General features: G+C 41.2%; 1 protein-coding gene across 1 annotated transcript; it reads left to right on the top strand.

The window, feature by feature from the left end:
- The first annotated feature begins 889 nt into the window (after window positions 1-889).
- On the top strand, window positions 890-21,738 carry CREM (cAMP responsive element modulator). The gene is given in 10 exon segments (XM_033165202.1): window positions 890-920; window positions 922-985; window positions 988-1,013; window positions 4,042-4,062; window positions 4,064-4,189; window positions 6,836-6,933; window positions 7,042-7,184; window positions 8,806-8,994; window positions 17,022-17,178; window positions 20,796-21,738. Coding segments are annotated over 10 exon segments (996 nt in total). The 5' UTR covers window positions 890-893; the 3' UTR covers window positions 20,941-21,738.
- Window positions 21,739-23,319: the final 1,581 nt, after the last annotated feature.

A 23,319-nucleotide genomic window follows, 5' to 3' on the forward strand; every position in this document is an offset into this window, starting at 1 on the left:
ATGTGGACCTGAGTGAGAACTGCAGTCACGGTGGGCAGAGTGAAACTATACACAACACCCCTAGTGGCCTAGGGTGAGAACTTCAATATATAACATAAACAATTCAGTAATAGTCTGAAAGGAGATCACAGAATCTTATAGGCAGCAATCAATACTCTTAATACAATCCACATACCCTTCCAATATTTGGGGGTAACTTTACAGTCCCCACCAACTTCTTTTAAAATATCATAACTATATTTATATGCTACTTGGGTGCTAAAAAGCTATAAATAAATAACATTTTAAAAATAATAATTCAAAAGCAACAACAGAGAGACTAACTCGCAGCTTAACCAACCAGTCCACCAAAAACCCAACAAGAAATACCATGGTGCTCTATGAAGCAGCCCACCAAATCTCCCTGGGGACAGCGTTTCACAATTCTAGTGCCACCTCTGGAAATTTCCCTACTCTGATCACTAGAAGTTGTTTCTTCCTGAAAAAAATGGCATATGGAGGAAGGTCTTGTCCTCAGATCTTAAAGTGGGAATGGTGACCCTATTGCCCTCCAGATGTTACTGGACTGTAACTCCCATTATCCCTGATCATTGGAAATTCTGGCTGAATCTGAGAGTTGGAGTCTAACAACATTTTAAGGGGCAGAGGCTCCACATGTTCCCTGTCTTAAATAATGGGGAGGACATTCATATATCAAAGATGGTGTTCCTTCATTTGGGTTTTCAGCTGATGATAAATGCACTGGAACTGTTTTTGTGGTATCATATTTTGATGTCATGCTTAATTTAGCCACATATAAAAAGAAGGCAAAAATGAAGAGATGAAGTGAATGGTGATAGAGGCATGAATTGTTTCATGTGCTATCTTGTGCATTTTCTCTCATTTTTAGACAAATGACCATGGAAACAGGTGAATCACAAGCAAGATGGCAATGCAGCAGACTCTGTTGCAGAAAGTGATGCTGCTACTATACAGTCTCCATCTGGCCAAATCAGATCTCTACTATAGCACAGGTAATCTGACATGTAACCTGACACCAACACCTATCTAGTTAGCTGCTGCAGGCAGGTAGAAGAATGCAAGATTGCCTGCATACTTTGGGCTTTGGGGAAGCCGATAAAACCTTGGACCTCTCCGTTCAAAAGCCCACTTAGCTCAGTGGAAGGTCTTGTGCACCTGCATCATTCAGTCTAGTCTGCATTGCAGAGTTCATGTGAGGATAGAAGGGATAGAATGGGTACAGAGATAAATATCTGAGCAAAATGTAAAAAATAGGTTAGACCTTTCTAGTAGTTGGGATTCTGATCATAAAAAATGCATGAACTAATGAAAAATAAAAAATAAAATCCTTCCAGTAGCCCTTAGAGACCAACTAAGTTTGTTCTTGATATGAGCTTTCGTGTGCATGCACACTTCTTCAGGGTATCTGAAGAAGTATGCATGCACACGAAAGCTCATACCAAGAACAAACTTTAGTGGTCTCTAAGGTGCTACTGGAAGGATTTTTTTTTTACTATGGCAGACCAACACGGGCTACCACCTGTAAATGCATGAACTATGTGTAAAATGATGATGAAATCTCTACTTAATATCCAGTTCTGTCCAGAACCCTTTAAGTACATGGACTCCATCTCTGGCTTAGTCTAGCAGTAGGTGGCTATTTCACCCATTCCAAGCCAGTGTTGGAATATCTGTGCCATGAGGGGCTGCCTTGTTGGGAGCGTGGCCACTGTCCTTTGTATGCAGTGAAGTTGTAGCTTTCATCCCCAGGTGTTTTCTTTGGGGCAAGGACTGAGAAGACAGACATGGATTGATATTCAAGGAGATGAGACGGCTCTCCTTGCCTGTAATCTGCCTCTTATGCTGTTTTCATCATGTTTCTCTTTTTTTTTTTTTTGTCCAGGGGGGGCTTTTATGAAAAAGCATTCACTCTGGCAGCACAAAACTCCACTTTAAGTCACTTGTATTATTTGTCTCTGTTTTTTGGTGCTAGTATGGTATGAGTTGTGAGCCAGGAAGGCCCTATTTTGAAATGCTATCTCTGCCATGGACTATATTAGGTAGTCCTAACCAGTCAGTTTTGAGTTCAACCTCAAATCTGCCTTATGGGGATAATAATCCTAACCTATTTTACAGGGTTGTTGGAAGAATTGCTGCAATATATACACTGCATACTCTGAATAATTAAAAGTGCTATATAATGGCAAGGGTTGGATGAGTTTAGTTAACTGCATTTAGGTTCCATTGAAAACAGCTAACTTAAGCCCCAGTCCAACAATTATGATACTATTTTATTCTTTAAAGCTTATAATGAAACCTTTGAGACTTTCCCCAGTTTTAAATAAAGACCATAGAAGCTGGGTCTGACCGGCATTTACATGCCTATATGTACAATGGATTAAGTGTAGTTTTGGAAGTTAAGCATTAACAAGCCTGGAATACTGCACATATGCAGTAGAAGCTGCAGAATACCTATTTATCTGAAATAAATTGCCCCTGAAAGAGCTGACTGTGTGTGTGTGTCTGACCATTTTTGGAATTACTCTGTGCAGTGCTATAAAACTTTGTTTCCCAGTCTGCTAAATTGTTCTGCAGACTGTCTGCTTCCAGTAATATGGAGTCTTTGCACGTATTCAAATGCAAGTGCCATAGCTGGTTCCTCTCCTTATTGACGTCAGGATTGCTAGAACTGCTGCCACCTCCACATGAGTAATCAAGCAAACATTTGTGAATGTCAGAATAGGAAAGGGTGCAGTTTAAAATATTGCAACTAAAGCAGAGGAGGAAACAAATGCATCTTTCAAATAATTTAAACTTGTTCATTGTACGTCAGTTTACCATTAGAGAAATAATTTTTGTAAATCCAAAAAATAAAAGGAGCACAGGATGCTTTGGAGATTCCTTGTAAACTTTCAAATATTATCCAGCCATTTAAAGAAATTGAAAAGTGCCTTAGTACTTCTCATTGTGCATGTAAGTTACAAGAGAGAGGGCTTTTTCCTGTGATTCATGCTCAATTCTTTATATGCTTGTCTTACATCCCAAAATGAATACATGGGTACTTTTGGCACGAACTTTTTAAAATCTTGTAGTTTATCATGACAACATCATATAGAGCAAACCATGGGCATAGTTTTCTTCCTATGCAGTTTCAGTATAAGCAGCTGCTTGGTGCACTAATAGCCCCTGTATTTCCGTGAATGAAATGTTGGACTAAGATGGGGAAGATTCACTTTCAAGTTGACATTAAATGATGGACCTTGCTGACTCGCCTTTTGACAAGTTGCTAGTTCTTCTGTTCTCCATTTGTAAATGGGTCTCAGAGCTTCTTTGTGTTCAATACACAATGTAGTGTTTAGATGAGAAAAAATTAAAAATGGCTTTTATCATTAACTTTCACAAATAGACTATCTCTTGCTATAAAAGGACTACAAAATGATTACCTCGCTGTCCCCATCAAAGTTATACAATGTGGGACTGCATTGCCATTTGAACCAACAAAGGCTTTTTTCAGTTTTTCACTGGGGTGAAGTACCATGTGTCAGTGCTGAAGCAAGAAGCAGAAGTATGAATGATATTTCACCTGCTATTGGAAACCCAATTGTCACTGTAATATATTGACACCAGGCAGGTGCCTTCACTGTTCTCTTTCAGTGCCTGCTAAAAACTTTTTTGTTAGGCAGGTCTACCCTGACATGTAGAATATTGATGTGTGTTTTAATCTGTTTTTGGCTTATTGCTTATTTTATTTCATTTTAATATTTTAAATAGTGTTTTTTAACAGGTTTTCCTGATAACTTTATTGTTTTATTCTCTATGTAAAATGCTCTAAAGTTGTTGTTTTTTACAATTAAGCAATGTATAAATTTTATGAAATAACTAAATATAAGCTGATATAACTTTTACTGTATTGGAAAACAGCACATTGTGTTTCAAGGCTAAACCTAATTTCCCACTGGAGACCTTTTGCCAAATCATCATCATGGTATGCAGGTGCTGACATTGCTAATGTCTTCCTGGTATTTTTCACCAATGCAATAGGTTTCTGTAGCGGGATCAAACAACTGGAAGAGGATCTCCCTCTGTAACTGTAGTGCAATTGCCTTCTGGTCAAACGGTCCATGTGCAGGGAGTGATTCAAGCAACTCAGCCTTCAGTTATTCAGTCACCACAGTTGCAATCTGTTCAGGTTAGTTGCATCTCTCTTAATGTTCCTGCAGGCTTTACTTGGCATCATTGACTTCTAATTTTTGCTCTAGCAGTGGAGAGAATAACTTCATTGTATTTAATACCAAGGGTAGGCTGCTGGTTGACTAATATTCTGCCATCAGGAAAATATAAAGACGATACTTCTGTCTGCTTCTTTAAAAAGTGATTACTTCAAACCAGAGCATGTAGGCTTGTACCTTATACATACATAAAGATTGTCTCATTGTTATGCCCATGTCCTGCCGTTGTTTTTTTTTTCTGTGTGGATAATCTAACAATATTGCAAGGTATGCAGTGGCCAGGAACTCTGCATGTCACCAATTGTGACATATATGCTACGAAAAAATCATGCATAGATGTGATATTTAGAATTCTGTATATATTGTTTCTTTTACTTTAAAAAAACCCACCCACAACATGTTTCTAGCTTTCATAGTAGTGTGGAGGGGTGTGTGTCACATGCCAGTGAGTGTGGCTAAAGTAAAAAGTGGATGGGGCAACATATGTAACTTACTTTTCTGCAGTAATCTGTATTGCAGCCACACAAACTTCAGATGTTTCTATATTCATGCCTACCACAAACACCACTTAACACCATAGCACAGTCAGTAGAGCATGAGACTCTTAATCTAAGGGTTCTGGGTTTGAGCCCCACTTTGGGCAAAAAAATCCCTGCATTGCATAGGGTTGGACCCTCGTGGTCCCTTCTACTCTGCGATTCTGTGATTCTAAGCAGGAGGCATTATCACAATTCAGGGACAATTTTTTGCCAGCTCCCTAGCTCAGCCAGCTGACAACAGCTCTGCCACAAAATAATATTTCACTTTGCTTTTCTTGAAGTTTTATGTTCTAGTTCCTTGTTACTTTCTGCATCCACTCTGAGTATGTGTGTGTGTGTGTATAAATTTGAAATATTTATAAACTGTGAAACATGACAAATTACCATAGAGCAATAACAATAAAAACACAGCAACTACAGATAAAATGCTTCTCCAAAGAGAAAATTACAATACTGTTTGTGAGTCAACTCATCCTTCTGGCGAAGCCTGTGGAATTTTTTAACATCCGACGAAATGTGTACAATGTCGGAGCCGTCTAACTCAGGTGGGCACTGGGCAGTGTGTTCCACAAGGCAGGTGCCATTGTCCTGAAGGACCCCATCTGAGTTGTCTTGAAATCCATCTCTGGTGTGTGTGGCATCACAAAAAGGGCCCCATAGATGCAGCAGTGAAAGGGCAGGTATATAGAGGGTAAGTCAGAGATCCTGGTCCCAAGTTGTTTGGGATTATACAGTAACAGCAAAACCTTAAAAACTGACCTACCAGCACACTGGCAGTTAGTGTAGTTCCTTCAGCACTGGTGTTACCTTCGCTTGGTGTAGTTTCTGGATCAAATGTAAGGGCAGCCACAACAGAGCACATTTCAAAAGTATCCAATTGTAAAGCACTCCCAGCAACCACAGTCACTTAAGCCTCCAGTGACAATGATGGATTGAGTGCTCCTAGATAGATTACATACCTGTTCTTGCATTTTAAGCTCTTTTAAGCTCTCTGCCATTATGCTCTATGTTTCTCTCTCCTGCAAGCTGTTCTGACTGCTCCTAGCCCCCTTTTGTTCCTTTCTCCCACTCTTCTTATACTATTATATGTAGATTATCCTCTCCTCTTCTGCCCTTCAAAGATATATATTTGCAATTTACTGAAAAAATGCGTTTCTACCCAAAGAACCGTTTCTAGTTTGTCATTAATTCACCTCAATGTTTCCTCCTTCCATCTTTCCTTATCCTTTCTCCTCAGCAAGGATGGTGTTATTTCTCTCTATGTTCTGTGAAGGTAAACAGGTGCCCCCAACTAAGCAGTGTTGCTTTGGTCTCATAGCAGGAATGGGGAAGTCATTCTCAGGTTAGAGAACTGTGTGTTTGTGGGGACCACAGGGTTTGCCAGCCATGACCTTGCTTCAGAAGCCAAGATGATCAAGATTTTGCATATGCTAGGTATATAACTAGATAGAAGCAAGTATGGTATCCAACACTCCTGTTCTGCTAATGGAAGAGACATGCACTAGAGGAACAGAACTTTTCATTCCTCTACTCAGCAGTCTCCCCCCTTCCACCCTCAAAATAGGCACTGGAGAGCTGGGGGACATGCTGGAGAAAATTTGGAGATCACACTGGGGGGAAGAAAGCAGACAGATCTGGCACTGTGTCAGCAAAACACCTCTGGCACTGCTTTGGATGCAACCCAATAATAATAGGTGAATGGGTATATGACCAGCACAGTGATTTGAAGTACCAGTATGTCCAGCAGCTCTGCAAGCAAGGTTAAAAAAAGTTGTTGTTTTTTAAAACAAATAGGGGTGGTGTAGGCAGGGAATCCAAGATCCAGTGCAAAACACCTGAGGCTTCAGCCCTCTGGGCCACCCCCTATCAATAGCCTTACCATTAGATGCTGGCGCTGGTGTCTTTAATTTACAAAGCATAGTTAAATTTTCAAAGCAGTTTTATGACAGTCCTGTGAGATGGATCACTGGTAGTAAAATCTCCTCTGCAAATCTGGGTTCTATGCTGCAAGTTAACTCTTCTAAGTCAACTCTTAAGACGATTAATTTTTTAATGTTCATATTTTAGGTAGCATCAGCTACAAGTGCAGATGAATCTACAGAGTCAGAGGTTGTCATTGATTCCCAGAAACGGAGGGAGATACTTTCAAGGAGGCCTTCATATCGGTAAGCTATAATTTCGTGTTGTAACAATTGCTGCCTTTCGGTTAAAATGAGTCACTCATTTCATGGGCCAGCTGCTTTTAAATGTATATGTATTTTTACTTGTGTCAGAAAAATTCTGAATGAACTTTCTTCTGATGCACCCGGTGTCACTAAGATTGAAGAAGGAAAGCCAGAGGAAGAAGGAGCGCCCTCTGGCATCCCTGCCATGGCAGTGCCAACAAGCCTTTATCAGACTAGCACCGGGCAGTACAGTATGTATTCCATAACATCAAACAAGATATTTAGCTTTCATTCTTAAAACCAAAATGTAAATTGCAAACTTAGTAAGCTAGATCTATTGTGGAGAGTGGGGGGGAATATTCATGAAAAAGTCTCAATTAAAACCCAAGTGAAATTCATGTTTACATCAATAAAGATCTCTTATAATTTACAGTAATGATCTGATAAGCAAGAATTAAAGTTTGCTCACTTCATTCCATTCTGTTTCTTCAAATCTTATGCTCCTTAATGTGTGTTTGCTTCAAATCCATGTATTTCATTATATAACTGGAAGCTAGGGTACACAAGGAAGTTTGTACAACTTCTTCAATAAATACAGTCCTTAAAAATAAAAAGAAATGCAACTTTTGCCATCTTTTATGAGTTTAGAATTAGACTTCAGTGCACTGGGAACTAATCCTGCACTAAGCATCCTTGACTTAAAGGAGGACACACTCCAAATCCTAATAATTGTACAAAAGTTGTTCCCACTAGATTGTGCCCTTTGGGGATTTTGTGTAGAATCTAGTTTTTACTGTTCTGCTTTGGAGTGCAGAGTCCAACAACTTGACATTGACTGGAAAATGCAGTAGAGAGTTGTACATGGTGACAGATAAAACTTCAGTAAGCATATTTTCTATGTAAAGTATGAGCAGAGTTGAAATATCTGTGATGGGGAACTTATTTAAAGGTTGTTTTGGTCATGTTTGAGAATGGAACATTTAACTTTGCCTCGCATTGTTCCTGTTCTGACACCTAAAATCTATATCCTATAATCTAGCATTTTGTTATGAAAACTGTATAACAGGTCATGTAAGGAAAAGTTAACAGCTTATTCTTAATCTTTTTTTTAAAATTCAAATATAATTTATTCAGCTGTTTGGTACTGTCTTCTGTTGTACAAGATTTCACTGATAAAAGTTGTCTCTGCACAGCAGAGCATCCCTTGAGGCAATACAAAGTTGACTTAAATCAGGGTTGGGGAACGTGTTACTAGATTTTTAGTTCCCATAATTCCTGACTATCACCATGCTGGCTTGGGCAGATAAGTGTTGGAGTCCAAACATATCTGAAGGCTACAAGTGACCCTTTCCTGAGTTAAGACTGTATCCAAATTACAAAAGTGGTGGTACACACTGGATCAGTGTTTCCTAAACCTCTGATAGCTGAGTCACTCTTATTTTCTTCTAAATCAACACAGGAGGTGTACTACACTTTTAATACTATATATATATATATATATATATATATATATATATATATATATATATATGAATGAGAAAATAGCGTAACCAGGATTAGAGAATTGCAGAGGTGAAATGGGAGGCCTTTTCTGAGGACAGGTAATTCTGATCTCTGTCTGTATCAGGTGAAATCACCTGCTCCTGAAGCAAAGACTCAACAGAGTTGCCTGCATTTGTAGAAGAAGACTGACTGGAAAGCAGTGGTTGCAGAGCCTCAAAAGAGCTCTTCATTATTAATTTCTTATGGCACACTACTAGTTCTTTTAAGGTGCACTAACGTGTCCCAACACACAGTTTAGGAATGGCTAGATTAGAGCTGTTCCAAAGTCTCTTGCTTCCATCGGTTAATGCCATTATTGCTTTTGTTAAGTTGCTATAGCCCAAGGTGGAGCAATCCAGATCTCTAACCAGGCATCTGACGGCGTTCAGGGGTTGCAGACATTAACAATGACAAATTCAGGAGCTCCTCAGCCCGGTGCTACAATTGTACAATATGCAGCCCAAACAGCTGATGGCACACAACAGTTCTTTGTACCTGGGAGTCAAGTTGTTGTCCAAGGTATGCTTCACTTTATATTTGCTTTTAAATGGCATTTGTACGTCTCTATTTGTTTTGAACTCTTAATAGATTTTTCAACAGAAAAGTGGGCTATAAGTAGCAGATAACAAACAAAAACAGAAAAGACCCTCTCCCCTTAACAGAATACAACTACAAAATGACAGAGTTAAGATAAAATACTTAACGATGAGCTTACAAACATGAAAATAAAGTTTTAACAGTCAATACGGTAAAATATGCACTATAGGCAAATACATGTGTTTCATGGCCAATTCATCTAAGGAGCAGAGCATGGTTTGATTAATTTTAATCATTGCAAGAAACAAATTGAAGCAGTGTACTTACATAGTGTGGATTCTTGGATAAATGGATGATACAGTAATTTAGTCTGCAATGTTGAGGTGGGTGCAATGTGTTTTTGTGTATAATTTGATCAATGTTGGCCTTTTCACTGTGTGAGTGGCTCTCGCAGGACAGCAGATACTGCATTGGGAAGGCTTATTTTTGTTCCTTTTCAATGTATACCTGTACTAGGACACCAGGGTTGTTCTGTGGTCTTTGGATGCTATGCCAGGGAGTGACTTGTCCCCTTCATCATCCTCTTCTTGCTTTGAAAAAGTCTCTGCACTTTACTTTCTGCCCTTCCTCTAATAGACATGAAAGAAGGGTTTGTTTTAATGTACCGGTAGATGGTAGAACAGTTGGTAACTTCAGTTCAAGTACCACTTTTGAAAGACAAGAGTCTGCAAAATTCAAGCTCTCTTTAGAGGTTGGCAAACTTGCATATAACTTAATGCACTGTGGAGAAGTAGGTTCTTATGCCTCCTTGCCTTGGATGTAATGTGTAGAGATGAAGCATGAACTCTGCATATGTAATACACAGAGGGCTGATAATCTGTGGTCCTTACCAGGCAAAATGAGAGGAGAGATTTGCAAATTGTTGTTGTTTCAATTTTGTTTCAGGCAAGTAGTATATAAATTTTGTTAAATAAATAAAATAGCCACAAGTGTTTTAGGCACACACTCTTCAGCTACACATTGTGCCCAGCTTATGGTGCCTAAAGATATATAACGAAGGTGCCAGGTAAACTGTTTGTGTTCAAAAGTGGTAATCTCATTTAATTCTAATCTCATTTAATTACCCGTTTCCCTGAAGAAAATGGCTCGGGCTACAGCTACCTCGATTGACATGTCACAATAAACCAGTGTTGCTGGGTTATTATGGTTTGCTAGGAGAAGGAAGTGTGCTGTTCAACACTGTCAAATTACACCCACTTCTCTCCTTCCCTGAGCAGGATAAACAAACCAGGAAGCCAACAATTAAGACTGACTTCCTGTAACATCCAAATCCAGATTGTGACTTGCTCCCTAACTAGCCAGTACTTGTAAACCAACAGTTTGAGGTCTGGTTAGCAATACTGGCTTGGTAGGAAGGAAGAAACAATGATCAGAGGTCCAGATCTCATGGAAAGCTGAGCTTAATTATGACATCCTGGTTTGTTATCTCACCAGGGTAGGAGGAGTGAAGTAGGAGCCATCAGACAATCATGTTTGCAATAAACCATGATAGCAGCCACTTTGTGAACACTTGCCTGGAAAGCTGCTACAATAATGAAAGAGATTGCTAACTTCTCTTGTGCACAGAATAAACCAGACCTGTTGAGCAAAATAGGAAGGAGGTTGAGAGAGAGGATATGAGGGTTTCTGAAAATACACCTGGGTGGACATTTACACAACAAAGCAAAGGCACCTCTTACATTAACTTCAGCACTAGAGTACTTCCCTTTTGCACTCTTTGTTGCCTCTTCACTGATGTGGAACTAAACCAGAGGTGGACAGACTTTAGGCTCAATGGAACTAATTTGATTTTTACTATAACCTCCAGATCTACCAACCAGAGCCAGATCAGAACGATGGCACAGGGGGACTTCTGCACACTTAGAATTGCTGGCTCAGCCAAGGCATTTGTTCTCACTGATGTTGCAGTGCTTTCTCACACAAATCCATTCCTGCTTTCCCCACAAGCTTTCTTCACTTCAGCAAGATAATTGTGTGTGAGAGAGCCTTCTAGTTGTTGCTAGTGCTAACCTCTGGAGTCTAAAGCTCCTGCTGATCCACTGAAAATCACCCAGAGATTTACCTGTAGATCCCAATCTATCTTCTGCCCACCCTGTACTAAAGCACTTCTAGTTTCTTTGCTGCTGCTTCTGTTCCATGCTGAGGACCGAAATGTGCAAGATACTTTTTATAGCAACACCATATACATTTGGTGGACTCCTGTGATTGCACTCCATGGTCATCACACCAGAGGCTGAATGGAACTGTGGTCCAAAAATTGCATATGAGCAGGGGCAGTCTTAGGCAGATTGGCCACTGTGGCGCGGGCGATCCCTCCGGCGCCCACCGGCATGCCGCCTCTCCGCCTCTGGGGCCACCTTCCCTCCACCCGCTGGCTGCCCCTACAGGAGGGGGGGTGAGTGGGGGATGAGGGGTGTGCGCTGGAGCGGCGCGGGGCTCTGCGCACCCTTCCAGCGCTCCAGCTGGGGCTCCCTGCGCGAGATGGAGGTGAGGGCGGGCCGGCTCGCAGCCCACCTGGGAGTGGCATGGGCCAGCAGTGGCTGCGCCGGCGGCGCGCGAGCACCTGTCCGCACCGTGGGGGCGGTTGGGGAGGGGGCGCAGGGTATCCAGCGGCCTCGCGGGGGCGCCCCTGGGGGGTTGGCGCCCTGGCGCGCTGCGCCAGTAGCCCCTATGGATAAGAACGGGGCTGCATATGAGTGCCTCTTAGTCCAAGTAGTTTATATACAAGTGTTATTACCCCGTAACATTCTGCAATGGAGTCCCTATAATAGTTCTTGGCCTTGATGCTGGAAAGTGTCCTATGTACAGAAATGGTAGAGGCTCACAAACATGGCTGTTGGAGACAAGAAGAAATTCCTATCAGCCACAAGATCTGCAGGAACATATTATGAGAGTTTAGCGCGAACTGATGGGTTTGGGGGAAATCATCATCATCTTTTGTTGTCTCTTAGTGGTTACCAAGAGCTGTGCAATTTTTATCATGCGCGAGTATGCCAAGGGATAACTGCTGAGGGCAACATGCCTTGAAAGGCATGGTGGCAATGCATGAAAAGTAGATAAATAACAATGGAAAAGTTATTTGGGTGGGTTTATATTCATGCTTACTCAGAAGTGAGAATAAAGGTAAGAACATACTGCCCCAAGGGTCAGAGGTACTGTGCCTCTGAGTGTCTGTTGCAGAGAAACAGCAGTCCACAGAGGATATTGCCTTTATGTCTTGATTGTGGGATATCTGGTTAGTCAGTGTGAGGAACAGGATGCTGAACTTGATGACCTTTGGTCTGTTACCTGGTTTTGCAAAGCTGAAAGGAGACACACTCTAGCCTCTGTCACTAGCCTGGTGACTTAGGACCAGCTGGGAGGGCTGCTTCCCCTGCCTCCCAGGTAGAAAATTAGGACAAAATGGAGACCAACCTGACTTTTTCCACTGCCTAGTGAAGAAGCAGTTGTCCCCATGCTTCTTTTCCTCTTCCCTTCCCTTCCCTTTTCCCTTTTGTATCACGTCTATTAGACTCTGAGTAGGGGCTGTTTCATCTTTTAATATTTGTATAGTGCTTGGAGAAATATAGGTGTTTAGTAAATGTTAAGTCGTCGTCATCATGAAGCAGTAGGGCTCCTCTTATGGTGTCTTGACTGTCTAGTATGCCATAAAATTCAACATGGAACGAAACAGTTCTACCCTGGCTTGCCACCTTTTAATTTATACAGATATTGAATTGCATTATTGTTTAAAGTACATTTTTCAGAACCTTTATTTTGAAAAGCGTTGGCACCAAAATAACATCTGCCCTTGCTGCAGATGTGTCTGGGAGCCTGATTTATAGCCAGCTCCCTGGATCTGTGCCTGCCTTTGTATTGCGGGGAGAGCGAAGCTCGGCTATATAAAAAGTCTGAAGTGATTGTTTGTTAGCAAAGGTTTTCCCTGGGCTCCTGTTTCAACGAGCTGTTCCAGTGAGGAAAGCACATTAATGACGGGGTAGGCTAGTGAGGTCATTATGATGTCAGTGCTGGAGCTTGTAATCCTGCACATGCTTGCTTGTTTGGAACATTTCATGTTCTGCTGGTGGCAGAAGAGAAGCCTTTGAGCAGACGCTGGCCATGGCTGTAACCAGAGACGAAACCGGTAGGCAATTCTGTAAGCTTCTTTTTCAAAAGGGGAAATTGGGGCTGTAGTCCTGCTCACAGCTGGTCTGCTGAAATCCCATGGAATCTGTGGGATTTAGGCAGCCAAATTGTAAGCGGGGGGGGGGATTGTTTGCTGGAACACCCAGCGACAGCGTTGCTGGTCTAGAGCACTTAGTTACCAAGCACATTTTTTTAAAAAAAATAATATTATAGACTCCTGGAAGCTGTCATTAACATTCTTTAGCTGATGCAGCATTTTAGTTAGTTAGACCAATGAGTGCTCTTCAGTTTTTGTACTGGTTTTTCCTTGCTAACAGCGTTGAAGCGATCCTTTTATTTAAGCAGTGAGAACAAGGAACTTGTCTCCCTTGGTGCTTTTTTTAGAATGATTAAACAGCTTGGAAGTATATGAAAGATTGCTTCTTCAGCTTCCGGCAGCCAGTGTGTAGTGTGTGAACTGTGCTCACATTCAGCCATGCAATCGGTCTTCCACCTCTGGCAGGTAATAAAGAGCAGAAATAAAATCTTGAGTGACCCGCGTGGGTGCTCCAGCTATGCTTTTTGGCTTTGTGATTTAGTTATTTTGCGCCTCCTCCACTCGAAAAACTGCCTGTTCCACAACAGAGTTCAGCAGGCTGACGTCAGATAGATTTCCTGGAATCGTGTTTCAGCGGGGCTGGAAAAGTTAAACTCCACAAAACAACAAACACATTGACGTCAGCTGCGAGTCATGCTGTGATTTAGTCAGTTCCTTTCTGCTTCAACCAGTGCTGCCACCGCTGCTGGCATGTTTGTTACAGCGTTAATTCAGTAGCCTGCATGCTGTCTCTGGAGCTAAGTAAGCCTGGCTTGTGTGTCTCTTGTTTGTTGCTGATCCAACGGGATATTTTCTTTAAATAATAGTAATAAAAGACCTCAGGCTCACACGAGCAAAAGGACCAGGAGCAGTGCAGCAGACTTGAGTAAAGTTTATAATCCTTGTGGTAAAGGTTGCTAGCCGTGTGTGGAGGGGAATGTGGGCGAAACTTGGCTTTCTTTTATATTTAGCATGCCTGGTTCTGCTTGCCAGTACTCAGTGGCAGTTTTTTAAAAAATAAATATTTGTGGTGGGAATCAGGAGTGGACTGATCCTTCTTTGCAGGTACAGTTTTTGTACCATAGGATATTTGGTAATTTTATGAATTATGGTTTAGTTATTGAATGAAACCTGCATTCACCCCCCTTCCCCAGTTCAATTTATATAGCAAAAAAGACCAGTAACAGCTATAAACATTGCGATTGCCATATTGATACGGGGGGGGGGGGGCAGAAGGCACAGTTGAGGGGATTTTTTTTTAAGGGCCAAGTAAAATGTTTCAGAGTAATGGAGAAGCTTTGGAGTTCTCAATATTTTTTCTGGATGTTAAAATTACAAAAAGGGGTGTGTATGGGGGAGCATGGGGTGGGAGGGAGAGCAAGTTTGGCATAATGGACAAGACCAGAGTTCTCCAGTTTGTATCAGTCTTGCGTTGGGAGTTCTGTAAGCAAGGCTTGATTAAATGACACCATGCAATGTACAAAATAGGTTCCAGGTTGCAGTAAGGGTAATGACACAATGGCGTTTGTGCCTTTCTCAAACTGAAACTTCGCAAAAGTTGAACAGTGTGTACATTTTTGGGAATTTATTTATTTCATAAAATTTATACACTGCTTGATTGGGGGGAGGGGGAAAACCACCCTCAAAGCAGCTCACATAAAACCAGAATACTGTACCATCTGTTTACTTCTGTATTTTTGCATGCTGTTTTAAAGCTACTTTTATTACACAGGAATTAAAATTGTTAATGGTCAGCAGTGTCAAAACTTCATAATATGATGGGCGGTAGGAGCAGAGGAAGAATGATATCACTGACTGGAACTTTAATCCCTGCCTGTGTAAAGCTACCAGATTGCAGCCTGATAAATTTAATAAATAATAATAATTACAGCAGCGGCCTTTCACATACTTATTGCTGATATTTGTAAGGCACCTAATGCAATACTTTACAAACTGCAACAAAAACAGACCCTCCCCTCCAGGAAATGGAAGTAGGAGCAAAAAAAAAACCAATAGGGTGAATGAGATTCCCCCCCCCAAATGCTTTTCTTATGACCATAGGAAGAGACAGCACATCTAAATGTTCAGTCTTTATGTCCCTGAAATTCCCTGAAGAAGGACTAGCAGGGTAAGACACTCATTGGAATATTATATCTCTTTTATCTATCCTACTGCTTTTTGCTCCTACTTCCCCATATTTTACAAAGAACAATATTGGACAGTGGTTGGTAGTGGTCACCATGACAACAGATTCAATAGATAATAATTGCAGAATTTATCTGGCTGCCATTGGCATTTGTTCTGTTAAAGGACAGAAGGAAGAAAATGTACTTTTTTGATATTTACTTGCATTTAGCTATTAACTACGTTTAGCAAAAGTAAACGTTTAGCCCAAGCAAAATCTGCCAGTTTAGCAGCCCATCCCACTTTCTGTGATCATTGGCTTTGAGAGATCAAGAGAGCATCCATCTGTCTGGACAGAGGCTGACCTGAGGCTCTTCCTTCCTATATGTGAAGAGCTGAAGGCCCTGTAAAAATTCTGTTTAAATATCCCTGTGTTCTCTGGAGTTACTGATTGCTGGTACCTCTCAAAATAGGCCTGCAGAATGTGTGACCCACCAGGCTGAAAATGGCCTCCAACAGCTATATATAGTGGCCTGCCAGGGCTTGAGGAACTTGGTTGCCCATTAATTACCGTAGGTAACTTAGTTGGTAATCTTAGGATCGTGGGTTCGAGACCCATGTTGGACCAAAAGATTCCTTCAGTTGCAGGGGGTTGTACTAGATAACCCTTGAGGTCCCTTCCAATTCTACGATTCTATGGTTTCTCTTACTATTGTTTTATTTATTTATAGAAATATTTATATACCACTATTAATAAAAAAATACCAGAGTGGTTTACAGCAATTTTTGCTATTGCTTATAAATTAAGTCACATCTATAGTGTGTTAAGCCCTATGTAGACTATAGTATAAAGTCCCAACACTTTGTCACAGAGATGGAGAAATGTCTCCTAGCTGCTAAGGAGAGGGCTTTTTCATTGGTGGCTTCCCATTTGTACGATGCATTCTTCAGAAAAGCTCACCTCACATCTTTTTCACATTTTCTTACCTTTTTATTTTCCTGGGCATCTTAGTTTTTGATTGTTTTTGTTTTATAAGAAAACGTGTTTTTAGTGCTTTTTAGACCTTTGAACATTTCTGTGTTGCTTATTTTTTCTACAGTAAACAATGCACTTTTTGTTCTGTTTGCACTTGAATAGATGGAGAACATTCTCGTCTGGATTTATCTATTAGAGCATTTTTAGGCTGCCCACCACCCACAGATCTCAGGGTGGATTACGTAACTTTTAAATAACACCACCACCACATCCATATTAAGTAAATATAGATCAGGTTAAAATACCAAGTTAAAACTACCAAAATGAACTTCAGCAGCAGACTAATATCCCCAAACTGCTTGGGCAAAAAAGCAGGTCTTAGCCAGGTGCTGAAATGTCAAAGTTTTGGTGCCTGGGGAAAGGCATTCCATAACTGGGGGCGCCAACACGGAGAAGGCCCTATCTGTGACACCGCAGTGGTGGGACAATGGGAGAGCCTGCTCCCCACCCCCCACCCCAAATCTAAGGAACTGGTCACAGAATGTGAATTATGCTCTTCCTGGTATTCGAAACCAACATGCTAACCAACGGTTTTGATCATGGAACTGTGTGACATTTCTTTTGTGTCATTTTCATCTTTTGTTGCAGCTGCTACAGGTGACATGCCAACTTACCAGATCCGAACTCCAACCACAGCCTTACCTCAAGGGGTAGTCATGGCAGCATCCCCAGGAACGTTGCATAGCCCACAGCAGCTCGCAGAAGAAGCAACACGTAAAAGAGAGCTAAGGCTCATGAAAAATAGGTATTGCTATTTCAAGAAAAAGTAATGAGTTGAATTTACTTTCAAGAGCTGATGACAAGAAAGATGGGGGTGGTAAATCAGTATAGTTGCTAAGGAACATTTTCCCAAAGATAAAATTGGCCAGTGGGTTCTTTCACGTAATTACTGGGGAGAAAAGGGCAATGCCTTCTCTCTTCATTGCTGATTACCTTTGCCCTGGCATTTAAAGTGCCGTTGAATACTATACAGTTGCATTACTGAATCTTTGTGGCATTTAAAGCAGGATTCCTCAATCTGGTCCCTCCCCCCCCAATGTTTGGCCTACAACTCCCATCAGCTCTAGCAAGCATGGCCACGCTGGCTGGGGATCGTGAGAGTTGTCGTCCAACAAAAAGGTTGAGAAAAGCTGCTTTAGAACAACTATTCTCCAAGGGCCAAACAGCCCAACTTCCACCACTTCATGTGGTAGCGGATTTGAAATAGGCTGTGGCTGTTTGGGACAAGAGTCAGCCTAGTCTGTGCAGGTTTCTAAGTTCACCAACCTGGCGACTATCCAAATAGAAAAGAAACGGAATTCCTTCACTTGCTATGGGGATATAAATGGCAATAAACCTCCTGAAATTCCTTATGAGACCATGGAAAGCTTAGATTACCTTTGCTTTATAGTTCCTGAGGGAAGATAGGAGGTTAAAGTTAGGTTAGGTTATTGAATTTATGTATTGCTCCCGGCTGAAGAAGTCCTGAAGTGATTTACAACCAAATAAAATATAAAATAGGGACATGGGTGGCGCTGTGGTCTAAACCACTGAGCCTAGGGCTTGCCGATCAGAAGGTTGGTTCGAATCCCTGCGACAGGGCGAGCTCCCATTGTTTGGTCCCTGCTCCTGCCAACCTAGCAATTCGAAAGCCCGTCAAAGTACAGGTAGATAAATAGATAAACTCCAACTGGAAGGTAAACAGCGTTTCCATGCGCTGCTCTGGTTCGCCAGAAGCAGCTTAGTCATGCTGGCCACATGACCCGGAAGCTGTACGCTGGCTCTCTGGGCCAGTAAAGCAAGATGAGTGCCGCAACCCCAGAGTCATCCACGACTGGACCTAACGGTCAGGGGTACCTTTACCTAAAATATAAAATAACAGAATTGTATGGACACAGGGAGAGCATTCCATAAACAAGGGGCTACTACAGAGAAGGCCCCTTCTGTCTTTTCCACCCTCTAGACCTCCCTCAGAGGTGGCACACACTGGTGGCTTTTGGCAATGCATATTATTGAGTGTTTTGTAGAGTTCTCCCCCTTAAGATCTATAGCTTATGAAATGCTATATTCAGTATTTTCATATATTATACAACTATATATGGTATAGATGTGGTGATGTCTCTTACTGCCAGTGTTTGGGATATGAATTTGAGGCACGCAATTTCAATGTAGCATTTGCTTCTATAAAGGAAGGGTGGAAATGTTTTGCTCAATTTGAGGGGTATTCTGTTAGTTTCCCAAGAGCTGATTTCGTGTCTGTTACAGCAAATTTGCTATGGGATGTCTCCCCTCCCCCCTTTTGTGGTGGTGGTCAGCTTATTTGTGCTATTTGTGTGTCTTGTTTTTGGTGTCAGTGCATGATATTAATGTCTGCTGTTGGCATGCGCTTTGTTGGAAAAAGTCGTCTCAGTTGTAACTAACCCTGCCATTGCTCGCTGCATCCATGGTATTGCTTTTTCTCATGCCCTTTGTCTTAAATTGCTCATCCATAAAAATTCATGCCTTAGATTCCAGATGTTCGCGCTCTCTTTTTGTCTTTCATTCTCTTACCAGGTTTAGCCTTGTGTCAGCCATCAGTAACACATGATTTTCTTAACGTGTACTTCCTTTCTATATAAATAAATAACTAGTAGGATCCCAGGCTGTGTGTGCAGATGATTCTAGGGGGAAATCTTTCCCACCCCCATGTGCAAGCAGAAGTGCCTTTTGTTTGTGAACCCTACAAAGAAGAGGGTGGATCCCACCCTATAAAATCTCGCTATCTTTTAGGTGAGTTAACACAAGCTGAGGTGCTGATGGCATAGCTAAAAGCTTCTCACTGTTGCTTGTTTGGGCTTATTTGTTGCTTTTCAACAACAAAAAACTTCTCAGAGCTGTTCACATAGTACAAGGTGGCTTTCAAACATGCTTCGATTAAGCTGTTTTGAGTCTCAGAGGAGGAGAGAGGACTCCTCAGATTGTTAACCGGGTGCCCAAAATAGTATGAAAAAATGTGCCCATAACAGCAAATCCAAGATGGAATGTTCCCATATTTACCTAAAGAAGAGCTGGATCTTATTGTATACACCATTGATGGAAGGGATGAACTCCCCCTTCCTTTGCAAAGAGCACAACACATTTGTTTAAATGCTGTTCCTGTCATTTAGCCATAGCTGGTATAGTAAAGTGGCTTGTAATTTGAACTGTAGCTAGTAAACCTCCAGTTGGTCAGCTCAGCCATGAACTTACTAGGGAGTCAGGCAAGCCATGCTCTTTCAGCACAGTGAGTTGTGGGTAGGGCTAAGATGCAGCATATCACACAGTGCTTTGGACACTCTTAAGAGATAAGCTATAATAGTTATTTTAAAACTTAAGATCCAAAGTGCAAACCATAGCAATTCATGTCCCTTTTAAAGCCTTTATAACTGATTTGACCTTTTGCCAAAAACAGTATTTTGGGGGGCAAAATTTCAGTCTGGTATCTAGATTTCAGTCTGAAGAGAAAGCATGACGTTGATCTTTGCAGACAGTTTAGTTGATAACATTTTGGCAGACGTGGGCTTTGATGCTTCAGTCCCCTTTTTATGCATGCGAATATGGCAAATTATGGAAACAGATGAGGCGGGGTGTTTGAAGGTCCTGTGCTTTTTGTTCTAATGCGAGTTTTGATGTAGCGAGCGGTGCTTTGTTAACATCTGAATAGAACGCTGTCCATCCATCTGTGCTGCAATTTTCTCACACTGAATATGCTATGTTGACGCTGTTCCTGTGTTTATCATCAAGCTTCTTCCACTGCTCTGCATTGTCTGTAGAATTGGGGGTGTGATTGTTGTACAGTTTACCAATTTGGCACTTGCTGATTTCAGCATTTCTGGTGTTGGAGGTTCTGTTTTTTTAATCCAGGTTGTCATTGTGCCGTGCCTTTTCCTATAGTCATTTGCCTTGTGTTGGTTCCAGGGAAGCTGCTCGTGAGTGTCGCAGGAAGAAGAAGGAGTATGTCAAATGTCTTGAAAATCGCGTGGCTGTGCTTGAGAACCAAAACAAGACTCTCATTGAGGAACTCAAGGCCCTCAAAGATCTTTATTGCCATAAAGCAGAGTAAATGGCATTGGGCAATGGACCTTTGTTTTTTTGTTTTTTGCTAAGAATGCTAATCAAGGCATGAGATGAAGCAATTCTACAGATTGCCATGTGGCCCTTGAGGAAGGGACAGTGTGTTGCGCTTGCAATCCCAGTTGTCCTTAGGTGTTTTTGAAGAGTTGTTCTAAATTTTGGAAAGCATAATGGTGTCCATATTATATTGACCATCATCACTGCGTTTCCCTGTCCCCTCCCTGCTCCTGCCACTCCAGTAGCATGCCAAAAAGTGTTTTTGTTTGCCCTTTTTACTTCTGCTTTTTTCAGGGAGGCTGCAAAAGAATGTCGACGGCGGAAGAAAGAATATGTGAAATGTCTGGAGAGTCGTGTTGCGATGTTAGAAGTTCAAAACAAGAAACTTATAGAAGAGCTAGAAACCTTAAAAGACATTTGCTCTTCCAAGACAGACTAGTATCAATATTGAAACTGTGAACTGGCTACAGCATGTACAGATGCTTCTGCAGGCAATGTCTAGTCAACAAGAATTATGACTTTTCCTTTGTATCATTTGTCTTCTACTCCAGCCTCTAACATTCCTGAAACGCTGCATTTTTGTAGATTCTTAATTGAAACTTCAGGTGTCTTTCTGATCCAGAAAGAGTCAAATGGTTAAGGCAGTGTCTGTTCCATCTTTTCAAAATGCAACATGTGTAAGAGCTGTTCCTCTGCCCAATCTTTGCATTAATTACTTTAAATGTATAATTTTGGTTGTTCCCACTTGCACCAGTATTTTAAAGTGATCAAAGATAATGCATCCAACACAATAAAATGAAAACCACCCTAAGTATCTCAGGAAAGAGTTATATATATATAAATATATAAATAAATAAAGGTATGTTGTAATGACATACATGTATTAGAATACTAGTTTACAAATGAATTTATGGCATATTTTTATATTCATCACTTTGTGAAGAAAGTATTGTATTGCTGTCACTGAGTGCCATGGTTGAAACTAGTTTTTAAATAGAACCATGTTGGTTAAACTTTGTAGTGTTTGGTGTTTATTTGAACATCTGGCCCAGCTAAGAAATTTTAAAATTTATGCTGCATGTTACGAAGTAATTTTAGCAGACATATTTACGGTGTGTCTTATATTTCATAAGCCACCTCCAGAATTGTAATGCAGGGATTTAAAATCTGCTCATGCACGGACCCACTGTTTGCACAAAGACTGCTTGTAAATAATACTGGTGTTGGTATTTTTAAAGGTCTGTATCGTACCAATGATTCCCTTGTCATCATCTTCCAGGCTAAGCAATCTTTTTTAAAGGGTATTTCACAAAACGTGCACAACCATGGTTAGTCAGCTCTTCCTCAGTGGCTGTTGCCTGTCAAAATCTTATTAAATACCCAAAATGGGAGGGGACTTTTACTATTTGAAATGTGCTATGGATGTAAACCACATTTGCTGAAGGTGATTTACTGTATTCCTTGTCCATCTAATCAATAGAAGTGCAAAGTGTTTCTCTCCACTGTCATCCTCCGTGCCCCCTTCATTTGGCTATTTTGCTTTGCAGTTCTGTGACACCACTCTCTTGTGTTTTCTTGTGTTTCCTCCTGGCCTCCATTCTCACGCCTGCTTAGCTGAAGCAGTGTTTCCTGCTGATCTGGAGCTCTGAAAAGAGAAAGCACAAAGAGACATCGAGCAACTCTTCAGGAACGGTGTACACACCACACATTTAAAGCACATTTCCTCCCCACCCCCCAAAACAAAATCTTGAAAACTGTGACTTGTTGAGGGTGCTGGGGATTGTAATTCTATGAGGGGTCAGCTACAGTTTATCCAGATACGCTTTAAACATGAGATGTGTTTGCAGCCACAATTGCTGTCACAAACAGGAGCTAGGGGGGGATTTCCTTTTGCGTGAACACAGCCGTGCTTCCTTTCCCTGTGATAGCATCCTTGGGCCTTTTTTAATGCCTGCAGTTAAACCGGATAGAGTAAAATCTCAAAAGACTCTGCAAACAAATATTTTGAAAAAGAATACTAGAACAGATTCATTCCAAGCACCTTCTTAGATGATGAACTGTGGATATGTGCTGTAATTAAAATGAATTGAAGTTTATTCTTCTGTTTTTCAAAAACGAAATAAAAACAGTAAACCACGAGTGCTAATTCTACCGATTTGATGATGGATCTGCTAGAAGAAATTCTTCTAGTCAGCTGCCATTTGCTTTTCAGAAGATAGCGGAGAATAGATACCTGGAGAACTTCTCAAGACTTCAGCTCATCGCATTTGGCAAAATTCCCCACCAGTGTTTCAGTTCTTTTAAAGTATCTTTGAAGTGCAATAAATATGTCATGGTGAGGTAGGTGCTTGTTGCTTCCACTTTACAAATGGCAAACTTGAAGCTGTGAAATTGCAGTGTGTCGAGGCCTAGTCAATGGAAACTTGCAAGGAGACCCTGGAACTCCTGTCTTTTGCAAACAGGTTATTCAGACAGCTACTACAGGCTGCTCCAAAGCAGAAGGACTTGATAAATGTTTTATGTGCCATAGAATCACAGAATTGTAGAACTGGAAGGGACCCTGAGGATCATCTAGTCCTATCCCCTGCAATGCAGGAATATGCAGTTTTCCCATATGGGATTGAACCTGCAACCTTGGCATTATCAGCACCATGCTCTAACCAACTGAGCTATCTGTGGAGTTAACTGGCCAGCAGCAAATTGTTGGCAAATGTAGTTGTTCTAGAGGCTTATTGGAAGGAATTCCTTATCATTTCAAGTTCACAGCTCTAGCCAGACAAAACAACAGGCAAGGGATGTGGCAGTTAACCTTCAATAA

This window comes from Lacerta agilis, chromosome 12, assembly GCF_009819535.1.
Source record: "Lacerta agilis isolate rLacAgi1 chromosome 12, rLacAgi1.pri, whole genome shotgun sequence".
NCBI classification, from domain to species: domain Eukaryota; kingdom Metazoa; phylum Chordata; class Lepidosauria; order Squamata; family Lacertidae; genus Lacerta; species Lacerta agilis.